At 34.2% G+C, this 21,491-nt stretch overlaps 2 protein-coding genes across 11 annotated transcripts in view; one reads left to right on the top strand and one right to left on the bottom strand.

Annotated features, from left to right (window-relative positions):
• Positions 1–3,736, top strand: part of LOC123525055 (uncharacterized) — a 39,971-nt gene extending 36,235 nt beyond the window's left edge. For both annotated transcript variants that reach the window (XM_045303746.2, XM_045303745.2), the window contains exon 19: positions 161–3,736. In XM_045303746.2, coding sequence (XP_045159681.2) covers positions 161–233 — 73 coding nt within the window. In that variant the 3' untranslated portion in view covers positions 234–3,736. The remainder of the gene's footprint in view (positions 1–160) is intronic.
• The window catches only part of LOC123525056 (collagen alpha-3(IX) chain-like), a 247,922-nt gene continuing 229,391 nt past the window's right edge, over positions 2,961–21,491 (bottom strand). For 8 of the 9 annotated variants that reach the window (XM_045303754.2, XM_053538217.1, XM_045303751.2 and 5 more), the window contains 14 exons: positions 20,663–20,716; positions 20,185–20,238; positions 19,297–19,341; positions 16,922–16,975; positions 13,500–13,553; positions 12,558–12,620; positions 12,123–12,194; positions 11,037–11,075; positions 10,613–10,717; positions 8,514–8,546; positions 7,776–7,922; positions 7,161–7,317; positions 6,738–6,905; positions 2,961–6,283 (listed from right to left, as the gene is read on the bottom strand). In XM_045303754.2, coding sequence (XP_045159689.2) covers positions 6,087–6,283; positions 6,738–6,905; positions 7,161–7,317; positions 7,776–7,922; positions 8,514–8,546; positions 10,613–10,717; positions 11,037–11,075; positions 12,123–12,194; positions 12,558–12,620; positions 13,500–13,553; positions 16,922–16,975; positions 19,297–19,341; positions 20,185–20,238; positions 20,663–20,716 — 1,242 coding nt within the window. In that variant the 3' untranslated portion in view covers positions 2,961–6,086. The remainder of the gene's footprint in view (positions 6,284–6,737; positions 6,906–7,160; positions 7,318–7,775; positions 7,923–8,513; positions 8,547–10,612; positions 10,718–11,036; positions 11,076–12,122; positions 12,195–12,557; positions 12,621–13,499; positions 13,554–16,921; positions 16,976–19,296; positions 19,342–20,184; positions 20,239–20,662; positions 20,717–21,491) is intronic. The other variant, XM_053538222.1, reaches the window with a different exon arrangement.

The following is a 21,491-nucleotide window of genomic DNA, read 5'->3' as shown; positions in this document are numbered from 1 at the left end:
TTATTTATTTCAAAATAATAACTTTTTTTGAGTAACCAAGATCAAGTTACAGTAAATTTATAATGAGGCACATTATATACAGCACCTATCTTATTTTGATTTGATTTTCAGCTCTGAAGTAAGTCTTACGTTTCCATTAAGTAAATGTTTTATATTTTAGGCTCAACTCTGAAGAAGCTAAACACGTGGACAGGCGAACAAGAGAGTCACTTCAAGCAATTTTCAAACAATAAATACGACAAATAAGACAAAAGCCCTGGATTCCGAGTACCTGTATATCTCGGTCAAGACAATGCTTGGCCCGGATACTAATCGTTAATATGACACATATATCGTGGCCTCCCCGTATGACCCAGCGTGGTAATACATCAACTGACCCAGCAACCAAAACATATAAAAAAATTATTATTCGTTAACGAGCTCATTTTCATAGAAGAAACCGTTTAACCATATTCCGAAGTAAATCGAAATTCATATTTTTTTTAAAAGGACGGCGTTGAAGAAAAGAATACAATTGCAATATATTCATTAAAACTAAAGAACTGTCGACCTGTACCTATTTAGAGAGAGGACATGAAGACATATTAGATATTACTTGATTCAAAGTTTGCCATAAATCCTTTCTGTCTAACATCAAGCATCATGTGTGTAGAACTTCGCATGCATTTACTTCCATTTGTATAAATTCTGCAACTATAACGTTGAAGTTTTATTTCCGTTTCTATATATATATATATATATATATATATATATATATATATATATATATTAATAAAATCTGAATCACACCAACATGTATACGTTGCTTACTGTTACCATGACGTTCTCATGAGGTTATGTTATTATGCAGATCGACCAATGGCACCAGAGAAAGTGATATGAGATATTGAGACAGTGTGACTGATGCAGGATGGAAGATAAAATGTCACTTGTTGTTCATGACCATGGTTCTTACAGTATGCCTAGGGGTAGGGTATGACATGTACAGTGGCATTTTCTTTCTGGTCTGGCGCCAGTGAGATCGACCCAGTAAAATATACATGTCTTTAATAGACTGGACCTAGTTGATTTGTTACTATTCAAAAACAACGTCTCGGGTGATCTGAGGAAAGTGCTTTTTTGTTTTCAGTCTTTCGAAATATTACAATAAATATTACACTGCTTTTCGTAAGACAGAAATATTGTCAACATTTGGAATAATATTGTCAGCCTCTGCTCTGCACTACTCGAAAATATTCTCTTCATGTTCACAGTATTTTCAGTCTTGTTCAAAGCAAATGCGTTATTTATGTGTTATATATTATATAATGGAAATTTAGGCGTCATAATCAACTATGAAAAGCAAATATACACAAAAAGTATCCTGAAAGGGATCATTATTTCTCAAGTTATTGTCGGTTTCATTTGCCTAGTATATACTTGATAATTACACAATGCACTGTGAAGCTGAAATGATATAAGAATCTGCTGTACCTACGAACGTAGGTCCATGGCGTTTTTTTGCATTATATTAATTAAAATCTTTGATAAGGGATAAACCTGTCTATTTGTGCATCTTATTCAAGAATCATATTTTAGAAGTATGATTCTTATGGTTATATCAAATTCTAACACGACCAGCGAATAACCTATATGCATGTTGAGCAAAATCTATCTCGGGTTATTCTGCAATAAACCACTCGCGTGCAATGATGTCATCCGATCCAGGTGCGTAGCACGGTCGTAAAAAGTAATTACCATTTTTTCTAACACTGTTGATACTAGTATGTCGTGTTAGAATCGAAATAACAAGTTCCCAAGTGTAATTTATCGTAGAATAACCAGAGTTGTTCGTTCTTATGCGAAACAATATATCACGAAGGCCTGCGGCCTTCGTGATATATTCTTACGCTTAAGAACTCATAACACGGGTTATTCTATGATAAGCCACATTTGGGAACTTATTATTTCTTAAGTACATGTGTTATTACATCTATCATTATTAGAATAATGAATAATTCTTCCTTGAAATTGTGCAACATTTCCTTGTTAAAAAGAAAAAAGTCACTCCATGACATCATTGTCAATACAATCTATAAGAAAATCCTTTGGCAGCATAAATGCTACAAAGAAAAATAATACAAAATAATATCAGACTCGATCTAGTCAAGTCTGTTCATGAGAGGTATTAGAATTTGCAATTTATACCCCTCCAGGCTTAAGCAGAATTCTACTTCAGTAAAACTGAACGGACTCAAAGACCCAACAATACTTGAAAATATAACAACAATGAGTCCAAGTACGGGCAATAGTATACTAAACTTTCCAATTATTAATTAACATTTAAAATATATTGATAAACTGTTTGTATGTGTTTTTGCTTTTGTTTTCAGTTTTTTAATAACTGTTCCATGATGAACAATCACAAACATACAAACCAGCATATACGATACTGCCAACTTCAGGAATCTAAGTAAGGAATGGAATATTTGATTCTTGAATTCAAACATTTTCACAAGACCATTTTCGGATCAGTTATTGTCTTTAAAGATTTAACTATCACAACAGTTGTAAAACTTTTCCTGTACTTGGACGCTGTGTTGGTATATTTTCTGGTCATTTGGGGTAATAGAGGCATTTCATGCACCTACTGAACACAATCAAAGCGAGTATGCAGTTAATATTGCTTAGCCTGCTGGCGGTAAGTAATTTTGCTTTTGCGACCAGTGCAGACCAAGATCAGTCTGCACGTCCATGCAGGCTGATCATGGTCTGGACTGGTCGCTATTCAGCCAGTCAATTTTCTGTGAACACCCCTTCGAATGAAAAATGGTGCTTCCCAAATTAGAAGATGAACCAGTCCATTTTAGAAATTTAGCAGGGTGAAGGTTAACTTTTTACTGTGATTGGTACTGCGATTGATCAACCAATTACTCAACAGGGTACAATGCACACTACAATAAAAAGATAATAAAAAGACGAAGTTTAAAAAAGCTTTTATTTGAGATTCAGACAAAACAATTTATTTGAATACGACAAAGGTACAGACATAACTGTAAAAAGTTCATTTTAGCAAGCAGTAGTTCTATTTTTTTCATGACTTTTGAGTCAAAACTTAGAGTAATATTGATCCATATTCAAATTAAATAAATGTAGATAAATAACTTAATTTTGATTGAAATAAAAAGTGAAGAGGAATATCCAAACATAACAATTTTACCTTTATATCTCAAATAATTTTTATGCAAATTTTCTTATAGCTGTAATTTTATAGACATAAGATATCTACACAAATGTTGTTTTACCCTGATATTCGTACATGTTTTGTGAACAAAATTATCAAAATTAATTCTTAAACAAGATGGTACCTGTATGAAACTGTCAAGATAAGCTGAAAATAGTCTCTATTTATGGTGAATGTCAATTATATTACTTGATGTGTTTGCATGAATAAATATGCTACCAGTAACATGTTGTCCCTAGTCAGCCTATAATTTGAAAAAAGACCCAACAATGTTCAGCTTACCAGGGAATATTTATACGCGGATATATGCGAAAACAATGAACTACAGAGTGTATTAAATACTGTATTACCACAATATATACTATGATAATATCATAAACTATACGAAATGTTGTCATGACATTAAAACAATGGAGACTCTGGTTAGTACAGAAACACAAAATTTCGGTATTAAAATGTATAAAACAACATCGTCAGATCAACAAACTCACACTTATCTTTAACATGATAAAATATGAATTTACTGGCATAAAAAGTGCTGAAAAATAGAGTAATAAAAAGTAAAAATCATGTTTTAATATAAAACATTACGTATGGCACGTATATATACATATTATTTAGCTCTACTCTTAATGCATGCGACAAATTGACCTATGTGTAAAATGCATTTCATACGATGTATTAAATTTAAGTATGAATTATAAAAAAAAGTTGTTTACCGTCTGTATTTCTTGTAACATAAAAACATTTTCATTAAAATAGTACTCAACGTTTATAATGATGCCATTAGAATAATTCATTCGTACAAAATAATGGCTTTTGTTTTCACTAAAGGATTTAAACGCATTATTACGCACGTGTACATTGTTTTAATGACAGGATTATAAACGTCGAAAAATCTTATGCTGGTACTTTGAAATCTCAATTAAAGAAATGCCATTTTAACTTGTATGCCAATAATTGTAAAAAAGACATGTACTTAAATACAGACAAAGACATAAGTAAAATGCGCAATATTATGTTTAATGTGAGAAAAATGTGATGCAAAATGAGCGAATGTGCAATTACTAAACCTGAAGTGATGCCCATAGGGTCCTAATAAATATCGCATCTCCGTATGCGTTGCCTGCAATTTATCTGAGAGAGCAATTTCGTACAAGATCGTCATATCGAAATGTACAAGTAAGTAAACTATCGTTCAGACAATTTTAGTGTTATTACACGTGCAGATTTTCAATCTGTGATAAGGGTCTTCCTAATTTTAACAAGATAAACTTTTCCCATAGTTATTAACTAGTATAAAACATCTTCGTGCTTAATGGACTCTTTATCAAAAATATTTTTATTACTTTATTTAGATATTGATAAAGTCTTTTGTTATTTGTCTACAATGAACTTATTCGTCCTTCATTAACTCTGTGTTGAATTAGTATTCATGTTATTTTTCTATGAAATTCCCAAACTAACTTTCACTGTGATTAAAATGTTTGTAAATCTTTACTTTCTAGTACATATTCGTTACAGATCTTACATAACTGCTCAGTCAGAATTAGTGGCAGAAAACCGAGATCTTGTGATGATACTGTTGGCGTTATAATTTTACTAAAGAGCATTGCCCACGAGCTGGCGAAACGGCCATGCACAAATCAAATATACATGCGCTACTTCGAAAAATATCTGAACAATATATACATGCTTTGTGTCGTAATGTGTCCGCTGCGTACACATACCTACGATCTTTGTTGCTATGTTAGCATGTACCTAAAATATTACATGCAAGCGTGCTATAAAAGTATAAGCAAACAATCGAAACATGTGTGTCTTGAAAAATGTCTAAATTACGTAAAATAATAAAATAAATTTAATATCAACCCTTAGCCTGCTGGCGGCAAGTGATTTTGCCTTTGCGACCAGTGCAGTCTGATCATGGTCTGCACTGTTCGCTATTCAGTCAGTAAATTTTCAGTGAACACCCCTTCAAATAACAAATGGTATTGCCCAATATGAATGAAGATCCTTTTCTCGTTTCAGATGATCACAAAAATAGCTAGCAAATGCGATTCAGATACAGCGGTGATCAAATGTTAATAGACTAATAGAGGTATTTTCATTTTAAAATGTCCAACATTTTGTTCTAAACAGATAAAAACAATAAAATGAATGAAAAAGGATTGAAAATAATAATAAAACCAATCACACAATAACAAATACTGGCATGATAATGATTACTGGTCACATGCAGTGCATCTAAATCAGGTATATAAATGTTATACATTCTAAACGTTAACACATAACTACAGTGAAACAGAAATATAATAAATGGGACTTTATGAAGCCTAAGCATGCTACAGGTACGAAAGATTTTACTGGTCAAATTAATACATTAAAGTCGAAGAACTATTTTACAACATACTGGCCCGTTTACACATACATAAACACGTAGTGATAACAGTATATACAATTCAAGATTCGTTCAAAAATAATTTTTATTAAAAAACGCGGACTAATTTTTTCGAGTCAAAAGCGTTTTCAATTGTTTTAATCACTCTTAAACATCTAACAGCGGAAAGTACCAAACATTTATATGTACTGTTTCCAGAAGTCCGGACAATTACTATTTACACCAAGTATCAAAATGAAGAATTCACCGTATTAAAGGCAAGAATGAATATAAATTTTGCCGGGTCAGCATGCTGCAGGTGTACACTATTAGGGAATAAAGCGGGGACTAGCGAGAACGAATGGACTAATGCTGTAAACTACATGAAACAGAAATGAAAAGATGAAACAAATAAGCAATCAGAATTATCACAAGTCTTTTTGATTTGGTTTGATAAAATAATATCTTCATGGTATGTGATATTTAAGGCCCCTTGACATTACTTCCTGGTAGTCGAACTATTTGTGGCCCTCCTGCTGGGGCAAAATTACAGTATTCGCAATATCCCGGGGCTCCTTGGTTACCAGGCGGACCCCGTGGGCCGTGAGTTCCAGGTAATCCTGGGGGACCTCTCTCTCCTGGTCTACCTTCCTGACCGACTCCAGTGGGTCCAGGTTGTCCTAAAAATAAAGCACATTGATATATCCGACATACAGATATTTACAATTTGCACGGATTATATTACATATTTGTAAAGTCCACAAATACAAACTGCGTTGTGTTATAGACAGTTTTATTGTCATTTTATTCACTCCAAAACTTTCACATAAGGTAGATAATATGCTGCGATTGTTGTAGAGCAACAATTGAAGATGGTTTTACAAAAATAATGAATTTTTGTATCTATTATCATGATATTCACAATTTTACAAGATTCAGTATGAAGAATTCAGTGTTTAAATTACACACATTTTCTACGAAATTATCAAGACTGTCGCATGATAGTGTTGCTATTGCGTTCGCATTATTTAATCTAAACTGTTCATTAGTTGTTCAACTACTAATGTCTTTTTCGAAAAATGAATTCCAGAAGTCTGCACACCGCATATCACCACAAAATGTAAAATATCAAACCTGGCATTCCGCGTGGTCCCATTATACCGTCTTTTCCTCTTCCTCGGAATCCCCTATCTCCTTTCATTCCGGGCTCTCCCGGTGGTCCTACAGGACCCTGTGTTCCTGGCAGACCTGGAAGTCCCATGAAACCTCTTTCTCCTGGCTGACCTGGCTCTCCACGATCACCTTAAAGTAGTCACACCAGATTCTGACAGAAGTGTACACAAAAGATACGAGAAATATGATTATTTATCAGATGAATCTTTTCCTTCAAACTCTACTGAAAATCAATCTTAAGAAGTAACTGAAGTCAAAAATCTATTTTCATCACGCCAAAATTCGAAATACATTTAAAACATTTTACTTGTAGTTTATTATTTGACCTTCACCACGACCACAATATTTATATGTTATTTATGTATGAATAGAACACGTTTTTACCTGGCAGACCCGTTGGTCCGGGCGGTCCAGATTTTCCTGGTTTTCCAACACCTGGTGGACCTGCTGGCCCACGTAAATCTGCGACTAAGTCTTCGAGTTGCTCACGTAATATCTGGAAACAGATTTGTCTGACTTCTTCGTCGGATACGCTCCTGCCCTGAAGTTTGATTAGTCTTTGAATTAGTTAAAGCGAGTAAGTCATAATGATTTGAACATTTAAATTGATCAGACTTAACTAGTCACATAATTCTTCTTAAGTCAAGTAACGTAATTTCACGATCTGACAGAATATACAGTGTATGCAACTTTCAGTAGCCTCTTTTACTTTAATATTAACACATTCTTCAATAGGAAGTAACAAATAAACGAGGCCCGTATTTGCTCAAGTAAATTCTGAATTCGCTTTACTTCTATCAAATACAGATTTCTGCAAATGTTTACATGAAGTAGATTTCTATAATTACAAAAATCTCTGCGAAGGTGCAGTAGCATTTATAGTACAAGTAAAGGTAACATTTAGAGATTTGAAACCATATCTAAATTTCGGGAAAATGATGAATCTTAACCCAGATTACTTTTTTTTCTATTTGTTTTACGAATCACAAATAAACTTACCGGGAGTCCAGGCATACCAGGTGATCCCGGCTGTCCTCTTTCTCCCGTAGGACCAGGTGGTCCCGTCGGCCCTGGAAGTCCTGGTGTTCCAGGGGCACCTGAACTACCTTGTGGCCCGCGCTCTCCAGATGGACCTCTCGGACCCGACTATAATATGAGTATTTATGATTGCATTAAATCTCATGCTGTTAAGTAATAATTGTACACGACTTACATATTACGGGTGCACTTTCTTTGTTGAAACATTTCAGAAACATAATAATGTGTAAAAACATATATGCTCATTATTAAGGTTCCGGTAGCCATGTTTCTTAATGATAGATTTCTATCTCGAATTAAAGCATCAAAGCCTTATTCTCCTGTGTTATCTAGTTAATGCCTTCGTCTTATCAAAAACACATAAAATTCAATTAACCAATGAAATGAAACACACACCATGCGATGGTAATTAACGGCAAACAAGTATTGGTTCAACATACCCTATTTCAAAGCATTCTTTTCATTATAAATCAAGAGGTTTCATTTACATTTTTATGTAGAGGCCGCAATAATCTCAGTTACATAATCCTTTATCCTTAATTAAATAATCTAATGGGATTCTGTTTCTTATCTGTTAAATTTCTGGGAAACATTTCTGGCTTTTAAATTACCGAACGAGACGCGTCGCTGTCGGAACGGATATAAAATTGCTAGTAAAACTTATGGGTATGTGAAACAGTTTAAAAGGAGAAAACTTACCAATCCTGCGCTTCCTGTAGCCCCCGATGGTCCCTGAATTTGTATAAATATAAGTAAACTGGTTGAAACACGATTTTAAAGATTCGACCATGAGCAAAACGTATGTTCCAGTAATGTTACACGCTTACAAAAGTTAATACATCAATTACATTCTATTGTTTAAAGTTAATTACATGTATATAATTCAAATGATATCAGTTAATATATTAACCATAATAACAAATGATTATATGATTCCGCCATTCATCTAGCACACTTTAGGCAGCAGTGTGCGTAACTATTCTAATAAAGGGTCGACCATTGATATTCCCGGGACGGAGAAGTGTGAGAGGCTGGGATTTTTATGAAATAAATCTGACTTTTGGTTTGCTGAAAATGACTCTTAAAGCCATATTCTTTGCTGCTGAATTGCTTTTATATTAAAAATTTATCTTTAGTACATATATATATATAAAGACACGACATTCTTTCTTCGCTACAGAGCAGAACACCGACGCTTTAATATTTAGCAAGTACCGAGTATGATTATTGAAGCTATATGGTGCCATTTTGACTGCAGGTATACCCTGAGTTTTACACTGAAATCTTATTAGAATTCTGCATTAGGCTTATGAAATATTCAAAACAATCTTTTACACCAGTTCCTACAAGGGTCGCAAATCCTAACAAACGTCCTACTCAATTTTTTTTTTCAAAAACTAGTTCCTCATTTCATCACTTAAACCTAGAACAAATGATAACCATACTTCAGAGTTAAAATCCTCTATAATTCAAAAGCAGGCGTTCATAAATTTCAAACGATTTCGGAACAGGACTCTCGTATCCCCTCTACTACTGATACATATTGGTGTGTATAAGACATCCATTAGAATAGTTATCTGTTATAGCTCAGTCTGTGCGTAACTTTCAAAATTTACCATATTTATAATATTTTCAAAGTGGAGGCGGGGGGGGGGGGGGGGGGGGGGGGGGGGGAGGTTGTATCAAATCAACCTACTTATTTGTTACTGAACATCCAGTTGTTTTCGCCGTCTATGGTCCTAGTAGTTTATTTAATGTTTTGGTACCAATCATTACATTTGATATATATTAAGCAAGTTTGAAAGTACTGTTTATTTTACGACAGTGCTCAAGGATAGGAACAAATATTTGGAGTCAAACTACTTTTCTTTGAAAATTTGATCACGGAAGACAAAAAAAACAAATTTGCATTTAGCCTTTCCATGTGCTATTAAGCATAACGTATATCTTTATAGTGCTTATAAAGTTTTAATAATAAAAATGTCAGTAACACCGGAAAAAAGAAAATGATTTATTTTTTACTCTAAAAAATATGAAACTTAAGCATTCCTGGCTCCAAGAAAAATCTCAGCCGCCACCTCTCCCCCCTCCCCTAACGAGAAGTTCATATGGCCGGCTCCTTATCAGAAGTTTACAGGCATACTAACCCATACATACGAACTCTGTTTTGTATTTCTGTCTTTTAAATGTTATGACATCTTAGAAAATCTACATTCCGTTGAATAAGTACAAAATTACTATACTTGCTAATTTTCTTTAGGAAATACAAAATAGATATAAATAGAGATTTTGGGAATCTGAACATCCGGTTTGCATGAATATGTAAATAGCTCTATACAACCATGATCTTTTATTACACGTGATCTTAAAAGTAACTATCAGTACAATTTGAATTCTTTCTCTCTTCCTGAAAGAAATTGAAATGCGATCAGTATTAAGCAACTGGCTATGAAGGCAAATAAAATGCGATCTCTATTACTAATTGAATAAGTTAGTGTACGAAGCAAATAAAATCAATATAACTGACGTTCTGAAAACATTAGCATTTTTACATAAATTATGGAGATTTGAAACTAAATTTGAAATTATCAAAATCAAAATAACAAAATGAACGATAGCTCAGTCAGAGAAAAACGGTTGAAAAGAAAAGTGTAAACAATACAAATAATTCATGTTTTCTAAAACGTACTAAGACATTACATAGCGGGTAGAATAAACTCAAAAAAAGAGTCCAAAATAAAACAGTTCAGGAAAAAAAAGGATTCAGCAGAAATGGTCGTAGCGAGCTAAATGCTTACCGGTTGTCCAGGAGGTCCCTCTTTACACTGGACACTTACCGGCAGTCCAGGTGGACCGCGCATTTCCTGTCCATTTGACGCTAGTATATCATATGTACCAAATTCCTAACAATGACAAAATAAATTAAAATTGAAACCCGTTCAATAAATCATTTGTAACAAAAAGGAATACATAGAATAAACATAAAATCCATAAAATCAAAATACAAAGAATCTTATTTAATACAGTGACTTTTACTATCAGAAAAAAATCTTACGTAGTAATCAAGAGTGCATCACCATGATATATTTGAAAGTAATAGGGCATTTACTCTCGTCAAATAAATGTTAAGTAAACAATGGGAATGAACAAATTCATCACGCGCACAAATTCAAAGCAGATAATCTAATGTGGAGTAAATAACATTTAACTTTGAAAACCTACCAATCCGGATCCTTTTTCTCCAGCTGGTCCTGCTGGGCCCTGTAATTCATTAAATAACAAGTTTCGATCACACATTACATCTAATTTGCATATCCTGAATACGTCGAAAGTTTATACTACTTAAATACAAAACTTTGTAAAGGAAAATATTTTGCTTTCATAAATTAGCATATCTTTGCTTTAAATGAGACAATGATAAACGTATTACCCTTAACGTATAATTTGTTATAGACATGTACAAAAATAATTCTAACAAGAAATTACATGTGCAAGTCATATTCTGTACAGAAGTTACAAATGTGAAATTGTTAAGTAATATGTGATCAATTATGACTTGTCTCAATGCACTCGAAAGAAAGGACTTCTTTTTTAGTACAGTCCTTGACATAACCAGCATTGAGCAAATACCTATACAATCTAACACTTCAGTACTGAGTAACTTGATAAGGCAATGCAACAGGAAACACACATTAAATGCGAGAAACAACTATGCATAAATCTTTCTTTTTCGGTTCTCTTTTTTTTCTGAAGAGATTAAACAGAATTCTGTGTGAACTTGATTTTGTTATTTTCTGTGCGACAAATAAGTAACAATTTTCTTTTCTAAACTTAAGATACAAATTTAAAGGGTACCTTCTGTTATTAAAATACACTTTTCATGAGACAAAGGGTTGAAAAAAAAAGTTTTTCAAAGGTTTAAAAGTCATTGTTTCCATATGAACTGAGACATTCTAAAAATTCTAACGACTTTAGAAGTCAAAACAGTAATGTAATAAATTACTGTCCAAAAAGCTTACATTCCAAATGACAATACACAAGAATGAATAAAAAATTGTCAGTATATCATTAAAGGAAAAAACACAATGCCTAATTTAACGTTACCTATTTTGATAATAAATGTATTTTCATAAACAAATGATAAAGATATTAAATATTAACGAAAACCATTGTGAAACATTAGTGAAAACAGTATGCTAAGTTTATTATAAAATAGATTTTTACCACATACGCTACAAAACGAAAATGACGATATATAAATACCCGCGAAATACAGATATAAATACCCGCGAAATACAGATATCTTACCGGAGGTCCAGGAGGACCGGGTTGTCCTATCATGCCCATAGGGCCCGGTGGTCCAGGTTGGCCGGATGGTCCCTAATACACGAACAATTAGAATTACATGCAATAAATCATTTCTTTATCTGTTAGGAATGCATTTAAATATTATTTGACACCCTTTTATAAAATAAACATGGACTTTAATCTTAATTTTGCTTTGATTATCAAAAGTTGTAGAATCTGATATTGAAAGACAAGTTAGAAAGCTTTTAAGATTGAGATGCCATTGTCATATTAATAGAAAACTTATTTCTTTAAGTTTTAGACATTTAAGCGTTGAATGCTGCTGAAATATTGTCTATTCTTAAAGAACGCTTTGAAATGCTTATACTTATTATAACAAACAAAAATGCTTTTCTTAAGGATTCACTTATTTTTTAGTTTAACTGAAGTTTGTACCGTTCGTCCATCAAGCCCGGGAGCTCCACGGGACCCTGATTCTCCCTTCTCGCCAACTGGACCCTGTTTGTGAAAAAGTATAAAGACATGCGAAAATTACGTACTTACGTTATGTTATACAAGGTAGACGAAATACCTCATTTTGACTGAGAATACGCCCTGTATGTCCAATCTATATCATATATATATATATATATATATTTATATAGTTGAAGACTTACTGTATATGTTGTTCCTTTCACTCTAAATTCCTTCAATTTTCTTCGCTTATTTTTCCTATTTTTGCGCTTACGTTCGGGTCCCTCTGCATATATGGTAGTGGCCAATAATATCACAATTATAATACAACAACAGTTTTTGAGTAACATTTTGTAGAGATAAATTAGAAAAATGTCCACTTTTACTCTTAAATAAACACACTTGTTCTGAGGTCTGATTACTTTGGACAGGAATGCAGACAGTAAAGAAACCTGCTGAGTGTTGGTTTTTATATGAAGACTGATTAATATAAAGCTGTGAATCTATGTTAATCTAATTTATTGAATAATTTGTACGTGAATGTCTGCTTTTTGTATTTTACAAGATGTAGGTTATTCAACGCCTTTTCAGATGGTACGGCCTCTTGATTTAATTGGCTTTCAAGTATTTCTCCCGCTCTTTGTAAATTTCAAGTAGGTCAACTTCAGTCAAAGTGATTAGTATTGAAAATACTCGAAACAAACATTATTGTAAAAGACAGTATTTAAGAAACAATTAAATTTCCCAGGGAGAGTTATATGTAATATAATCTCCATGATCAATATATATATGTGTATACATTCAAAACAGGATAGCTAAAGTAATAAAATCATCAAGCAAATAATGACCAATGATATTAACTTAATATCAGCTGTATAATTTACAATTTGCAACAGGAATCTTGTAAGGCAGAAACAATCTTACTCTCGGTCCTTGTGCTCCAGGTAGCCCTGGTGATCCGTTATCGCCTCGAGTCCCCTGAAATAAACATGTTAAGGGACATGATGAGTACATAATGGAAAGCTAATAGAGATATAATAGAGTTAGGATTAGTTCTACCTAATACCATCATTAAAGAATATACTACCAGAATAGTACAAAATAGTTGTCCAAAGTAAACCATTAGCAAATAAAGATATCTATTTGTAGTTTCCTCTACTTCACACAATGCCATTCCTAGCGTTCATATGATAGTGATATATTCATATATAGTTATTTGATACTTGCAAAGAGGTGGTAACACAACAATGTGGAAATCAACTGTATCATTTATAACATGTTGTTCTGATGGCATTTTCTCTAGGGTAGGATCAAGAGGTGCATATGTAAATCATGGCAAAAATAACATTAGGACCAGACTGAAGTTCATTCATTCTGGGTGTTCTGCCTTATGCTTTAACACAATGTACAAATACATGGCCACTTCCTTACGTCAAAGAATGATTGCGTTTGATGCAATTTGTATTATCTGTAACAATCTGTTATACATCATTCCCACTTGTGCAGAAAATCAAACAAATGTAATGCAGGAATCTAAGCAATTTTCTTTAAGCAATGGGGTGTATATCCTGAATTTTTCTTATGTCTAGTTCTGCATTTTGAAATGTAGATATTATAAAGTTATATAATGATGTAATGTTATAGATGATAGTATACAAATGTTCTTGTGAAAGAAGTATGTATCTGTTGTTTTGGTACAAAATTATCTGTCGGGAGAATATATCGCTGTATAAAGGTAAATAAAAGACCTATTAATTAATAGCAAAAATCTTATACATTATTTTGAACAAGGCAGTCTGAAAGACAGCTAAATCCCCCGCCACTGCTATGGATAGTGAAAGGGTAAAAGCTTTGATTTTAGCTGTGACCTTGACCTTGAACTGACATGGCTGACTCATGAATTCTACACAACGTCTTGATGAGGTGATCAAAGTTTCATGAAAATCCTTCAAGGGGTTTAGGAGATACAGAGCTGAAACCTTTGACCTTCAGTTGTGACCTTGACCTTGAGTTGACATGGCTGACTCATGAGTTCTTGATGAGGCGATCATATGACCCTAGTTTGATGAAAATCCTTCAAGGGGTTTAGGAGATACAGAGCTGAAACCTTTGACCTTCAGTTGTGACCTTGACCATGAACTGACATGGCTGACTCATGAATTCTGCACAACGTCTTGATGAGGTAATCATTTGACCAAAGTTTCATGAAAATCCTTCAAGGGGTTTAGGAGATACAGAGCTGAAACCTTTGACCTTCAGTTGTGACCTTGACCTTGAGTTGACATGGCTGACTCATGAGTTCTTGATTAGGTGATCATTTGACCCAAGTTTGATGAAAATCCTTCAAGGGGTTAAGGAGATACAGAGTGGACACCAAATGGAAGGCTCAAACCTTCGACCCTTAGTTGTGACCTTGACCTTGAGCTGGCATGGTTGACTCATAATTTCTGCACATCGTTCTGATGAGGTTATCATTTGACCCAAGTTTTATAAAATTCCTTCAAGGGGTTTAGGAGATATAGAGCGGACACGAAATGGAAGGCTCAAACATTTGACCTTCAGTTGTGACCTTGACCTTGAGCCAACAAGGCTGACTTATAAGTTCTGCACATCGCCTTGATGAGGTAATCGTTTGACCCAAGTTTGATGAAAATCCTTCAAGGGGTTTAGGAGATATAGAGCGGACACAAAATGGAAGGTTCAAACCTTTGACCCCAAGTTGTGACCTTGACCTTGAGCCGGCATGACTGACTCATGGGTTCTGCACATCATCTTGATGAGGTGATCATTTGACCTAAGTTTTATAAAATTCCTTCAAGGGATTTAAGAGATATAGAGCGGACACAAAATGGAAGGCTCAAACATTTGACCTTGAGTTGTGACCTTGACCTTGAGCCGGCATGGCTGACTCATGGGTTCTGCACATCGTCTTGATGAGGTGATCATTTGAACCAAGTTTTATAAAATTCCTTCAAGGGGTTTAGGAGATATAGAGCGGACACAAAATGGCAGGCTCAAATCTTTGACCTTGAGTTGTGACCTTGACCTTGAACCGACAAGGCTGACTCATGGGTTCTGCACATCATCTTGATGAGGTGATCATTTGACCCAAGTTTCATGAAAATCCTTCAAGGGGTTTAGGAGAAATGGACCGGACACGATTTTGTTACGGACGGAAGGACGGAAGGACGGTCGGAAGGACGGAAAGACGGACGGAAGGACGGACGCAGACCATTCCTATAATCCCTCCGCCACGGCGGGGGATTAATAACAGTGATTGATTTACGCTAAAACTGTTTTCAACACATGGGGACTTTGTCTCTCGATATTTATCAATTTTACAAAAGTTGAATTAATTTGATATCTCAAGTACTGGTTAAACAGGACTACATTCTTAAAGCTTCATTTTGTAAATAGATTCATCAAACTGAAAAACAAATGTTTAGCATAATCAATATTGCTGCCGCACCTTGTTCATTACATAATGTTCAAATCTAAATAAAATAAAAAGAAGAAAGGTTTTTGATTATATTCCTCTGTGAATGAAACTAATTCTAAACAGAAATAACGGTAACACAGAAACAGTTGCTGCTCGGAGACCGTTTAATTGATCATAAATAACGAAGGCTGTATCTGCAAAAACTTGAAAGAGCTAGCATTAGTCTGGGTCACGTACACTATCGGATTCAAACATAGTGTAATCAAATCTTGATCACCAATTAAGCTGAAGAAGGCTTGAAGTGTTTAAAAACCACTTTACCATGATGAAGATAGAAAGCACGTATTAACTTAATCCGAAGCATTTGCTACAATAATTTAAATATAGCCATTAAATTATAGTAAAAAATGCGTTTTGCGGTTAACCTCTACCCTGCTAAATTTCTACAATGGACTGGCCCATCATTCAATTTAGGCAATACCATTCATTATTTGGAGGGGTGTTAACTGAAACTTTAACTGACTGAATAGCGAACAGTGCAGACCATGATTAGCCTGCACGCCAGCAGGCAGGTTAAAGCATGATACAAACGAATGCATTCCTTGGAGTAAATTTTGACCAAATAATCATTTTCTTTTCATTTAACAAGACAATTCGTAATAGTTTAATCTCAATTGGAATCTGTTTATACTATAAATATTTATCGCTAAATGTTTGACGTGTAGAATTATTAAACATTTACTGAAAAAATCTTTCGTTTCGAAGAAGTGATTCAGACAAGAATAAAAAAGTAATATTTAAATGGTAATACACGATAGTGTAATTAAGCAGAAAACAAACAAAAAAGTTGCCCTATACATGATAACCTGGCTCGAGACTTTAAACTCACTCATGTTTTCATGCTTACCGGTTGGCCTCTTGGACCTTCAGCCCCTGGTCTTCCTTCTTCTCCTGGTAATCCCTACAAGAGAGAACAAAATGGTATGGTAAACAAAGAGGAACTACTCAGGTTTTGTGAGGGTCATTGTTACATTACTAATGATTATTTATGATGTCTACTTGCATGCTCATTCTTGCAGGTCATATCCTGGTTTTACTTTTCAGCTCTGATATACCTTTTTATCAGACAGTGTTTGTGTTTAAGATGTTGATCGCAAATGTTTCTATAGATATTAACTTTTATAACAATATGATATGGGGGTTATCAGACAGAAAATACTTGCAAAGGCTTCTTAAACAAGAACAACATTGCACGGCTGCTCACCGAAGCAAATATCCAGAAAGGAACGGGGCAATTCAAGAACAAGGACATGTAGAGTTATATAGTTCCTATTTACTTCACTTCCTCTCAAACACCTTAATAAATGTGTTAAGTATAAAAGCAATCCTTTATACAGTTTTCAAGTTAATCTTAGGATAAGGTACATAAATAAAAATAGGGCAATCTAGTTATTGTTAATTTGTACTGCACCCCCCCCCCCCCGCCCCCTCTCAAACTATATAGTTAAGGAGATGCTCTGGAAAAAAGTTTTTAACACAAAGGGAGGTAATTAAACAATTACGCCAGCTAGATTTATGGGTCTTAGTTACTGCACTATTTCTCACTGACCTCTAGAAATGTGGCAAGTATTGAGTCAATCATTTATATAATTTTCAAGTAAAACACCGGAAAATATTTCATACACAAGAGGGCCAAGATGGCCCTAGGTCGTTCACCTAAGAAAGACACCATAACAGTGTAAAACATGTTTGACCTAGTGATTTCATGGAAACAAATATTCTGACCAATTTTCATTAAGATTGGACTAAAAAATTGGTCTCTTGCGATTAAACAAGCATTTTCTTAAAAATGACCTAGTGACCTAGTTTTTGACCCTAGATGACCCATGTTCAAACTCGACCTAGATTTCATTAAGGCAATCGCCCTGAATAAATTTCATAAAAATCAATTGAAAAATACAGTCTTTATCGCATACACAAGATTTTTCTTTAATTTGACCTAGTGACCTAGTTTTTGACCTCAGATAATCCATATTAAATCGCAACCTAGACTTCATCAAGGCAATCACTCTGACCAAATTTCATGAAGCTCAATTGAAAAATAAAGCCTCTATTGCATACACAATGTTTTTCTTCGATTTGACCTAGTGACCTAGTTTTTGACCCCAGAAGGCCCTATTTTCAAATTCGGCCTAAATTTCATCAAGATAATCATTCTGACTAAAATTCATGAAGATCAATTGAAAAATATAGCCTCTATCGCATACACAATGTTTTTCCTTGATTTGACATAGTGACCTAGTTTTTGACCCTTGATAACCCATTTTCGAACTCAACCTAGATTTTATCAAGGTAATCATTCTGACCAAAATTCATGAAGATCAGTTGAAAAATACAGCCCCTATCGCATACACAAGGTTTTTACTTAATCTGACCTAGTGACCTAGTTTTTGACCTCAGATAACCCATTTTCAAATTCGAACTAGAATTTATCAAGGTAATCATTCTGACCAAATTTCATGAAGATCAACTGAAAAATACAGCCCCTATCGCATACACAAGGTTTTTCCTTGATTTGACCTAGTGACCTAGTTTTTGACCCCAGATGACCCATTTTCAAATTTTCAAGTTATGGTTCTTTGACATTGCACATCCTAAAACTAACCTCCATCTATATGTTATAAAGTATCAAGTTAATCCCTTTTACAAAAAGGAAGATGATTCAAAATGGGATCAGCTAGAGTTAAAGGTCTAGTTACTGCACTTTCTTTCAATGACCTCTATTTGTGTGAAGTATCGAGTCATTCATTCTTATAGTTTTCAAATTATACTCCGGAAAAAACGTATTCACGGAAGTGGAGATAGTTCAAAAATTGGGTCAGCTAGAGTTATGGTTCTTTGACACTGCACTTTCTCCCACTAACCTGTATCAATATGTAAAGTATCAAGTCATTCCTTTCATAGTTTTTGACTTAGGCTCCGGACAAGCTTTTTACAAAAAGGGAGATAATTAAAAAGGGGACCACCTAGAGTTATGGTTCTTTATCACAGCACTTTCTGTCAATGAGCTCTACCATTGTGTAAGTATCTTCAATACATTTTGAGTTATGCTCCGGACAGGAAGCTGACGGACGGACAGACGGACGGACACAGTGGCGAGTATATGCTCCCCCTTCGAGGAGCATAATTAAATGTCAAAGTAGAAATCTCGCTAGCAAACGCAGAATAAAGAGTGTTACTGGAATAAATGATAAACTTATGTGACTAAAACATTATGCTTACTGGTGGACCTGGCTCTCCGTCATTTCCATCTCTTCCCGGAGGACCCTTAAATAAATACATTGAACTAACGTTTGAATCTATCAACATAAGTATCGAATTACAAACTCTTTTGGCACAGCAATGAGTACAGCCGCTTACACGTTTAATTAGGTTAACACTCATTCTGTGACCATCAGTCGTTATTTCCATTTCCTATCCTCCACGATGTTAACATGACACATGCGCAAAATATTCAGCTATTGCATAAATATACCGGCTACCTCAAATACTCGTCTTTTTCCAAAACAACAGTTACCTTGCCTAGCCTATCGTGTGGCATTAATGTATTACTGATCATAATTCAACTGTTATCTTTTCATGTTAGATTTCCGAATTATAAAACGATTTATAACTTCGTCTCTTTAGGCTGAAACCGCGAAGCGGTTGAAACCTATTATAACCGTATTCTGCATACTGCAAGAATTCAATAATGACAGTTTTCACTGAAGCAGATTAATCCGCCGTTCTATTTCCGCACTACTTTACAGATTATTTACGAGTATACCGACCGCTTATCTCCCTAACATAATTTCTATGTAAAAGTTCCTGGTCATGCTCATTTCAATTCACATGATAAAAGAAAATATATCATTTAAATGTTATACTGTTTCATGGAAGTTACAGCGGAGTGATTTATTGCACATCAAATGCGGCTTTCAACCTTTCTGTGCTGTCAGCGCTTTGATTTCACTATTGCTGGCAGTACTTGCTCACAGTGCTTACCTGTATACATGGAAGCACGTGGAAGTGGCGGGTAGCAGACTGATGTACTAAAAACATTAACACTTGTAAATAGTTTATTTTTAGTGATAAGGTTGCTGATCAAAATATTTGAAAATAAGTGCCTACCGGCTCTCCGGCTTTTCCGTCCGCTCCTGGTGGCCCGGCTAAACCTGGTTGTCCCTAGACATTAAAATGTATGTATTTATTATATTCAGAATAATTATATACTAAAAGATTTAACTGTGAAGTATTTAAAACAAAATCTCTTCGTAAAGCAGTTTGCACACAGGCTAAATAGTATCTAATTCTACTTCACAATTTATTCTAATTTCGAACATTTATAAAACTTTCTGCAACTGGTAGTTCCTAATCACAATGTAAAATCTATTTCAAATACACTTTATCAATTTCTCAAATTACGAACTGTTACACTAATGAATGTCTATTTCTACGTAACAATATCTTGCTTAAAAGTTTGTTACACCTACGCACACACCTATAATCTTTAAATTTTTTACCACTTTACTGCACAAAAACGACTTTTTGTGTCGCCATTTCAGAAAGAAATAATATTTTCATCATATTTGATTCTATTTATAGTTACCGATTCTCCGCGTGTACCTTGTTCACCACGTGGTCCAGGTGCTCCGGCTGGCCCCTAACGGCAAAAATGAGTATATATTAGTTTTTTGCACAATAAGTTCTGATTTTCCTTATCGAGCTGAATAAGAATCTTATTTTATGTTTGGAATATTTCGATACGTAAACAGTGCGTATAAAAAAGTTAAATGACATATACTAATATTTTCTGCTCTTTATATAGAGAAAATATACATAGTTCTGATAATTTTAACAAAGCTACACAGTATTAAGTGTATAACTGTAAAGTGAGAATAAACAGATTGGGTGGAATTCGAGAGACAGTTTATTCTTAATTAAACATACTGTTTCTGTTGGATAAGTAGATGGTAATGTCAAACTAAGCTTTTTTAAAATTCTAATGAAAATAAATATTTATTCCATCCAGTCTTAACATAAAATATCTAATCAAGCAGAACAAATTAACATAACTAAATAAGACAAAACATATAAAAGATACGTCTTAGAGCATATGCGCAAAAGCGTCTTACTGCTTCATTTCTTTTCGCCGCAAATACATTGCAATTGCTTTTAAGTAAGGTTGCCTGCGCGCACTATTTTTGCTGTCATAGCCATATATTTAGCTTATGGAGACTACCGCAAGATGTTTGTTTGTTTAAAACGTATGAATCATATCCAAAAATGGAAATAAATCAATACATGTAACGTTTATAAAAGCGATCGTACGTTTACAGAATATAAACACACTTCGCAAGTGTAGGTCTGTATTATTAGAAACGGACAAATCTTTAATACAGGCAAAACATAAATAGTTTGTGAAGGATTTTTTTATT

The sequence above is a fragment of the Mercenaria mercenaria genome, chromosome 3, assembly GCF_021730395.1.
Source record: "Mercenaria mercenaria strain notata chromosome 3, MADL_Memer_1, whole genome shotgun sequence".
In the NCBI taxonomy this organism is placed as follows: domain Eukaryota; kingdom Metazoa; phylum Mollusca; class Bivalvia; order Venerida; family Veneridae; genus Mercenaria; species Mercenaria mercenaria.
This window is presented reverse-complemented; position numbering and strand designations above follow the sequence as displayed.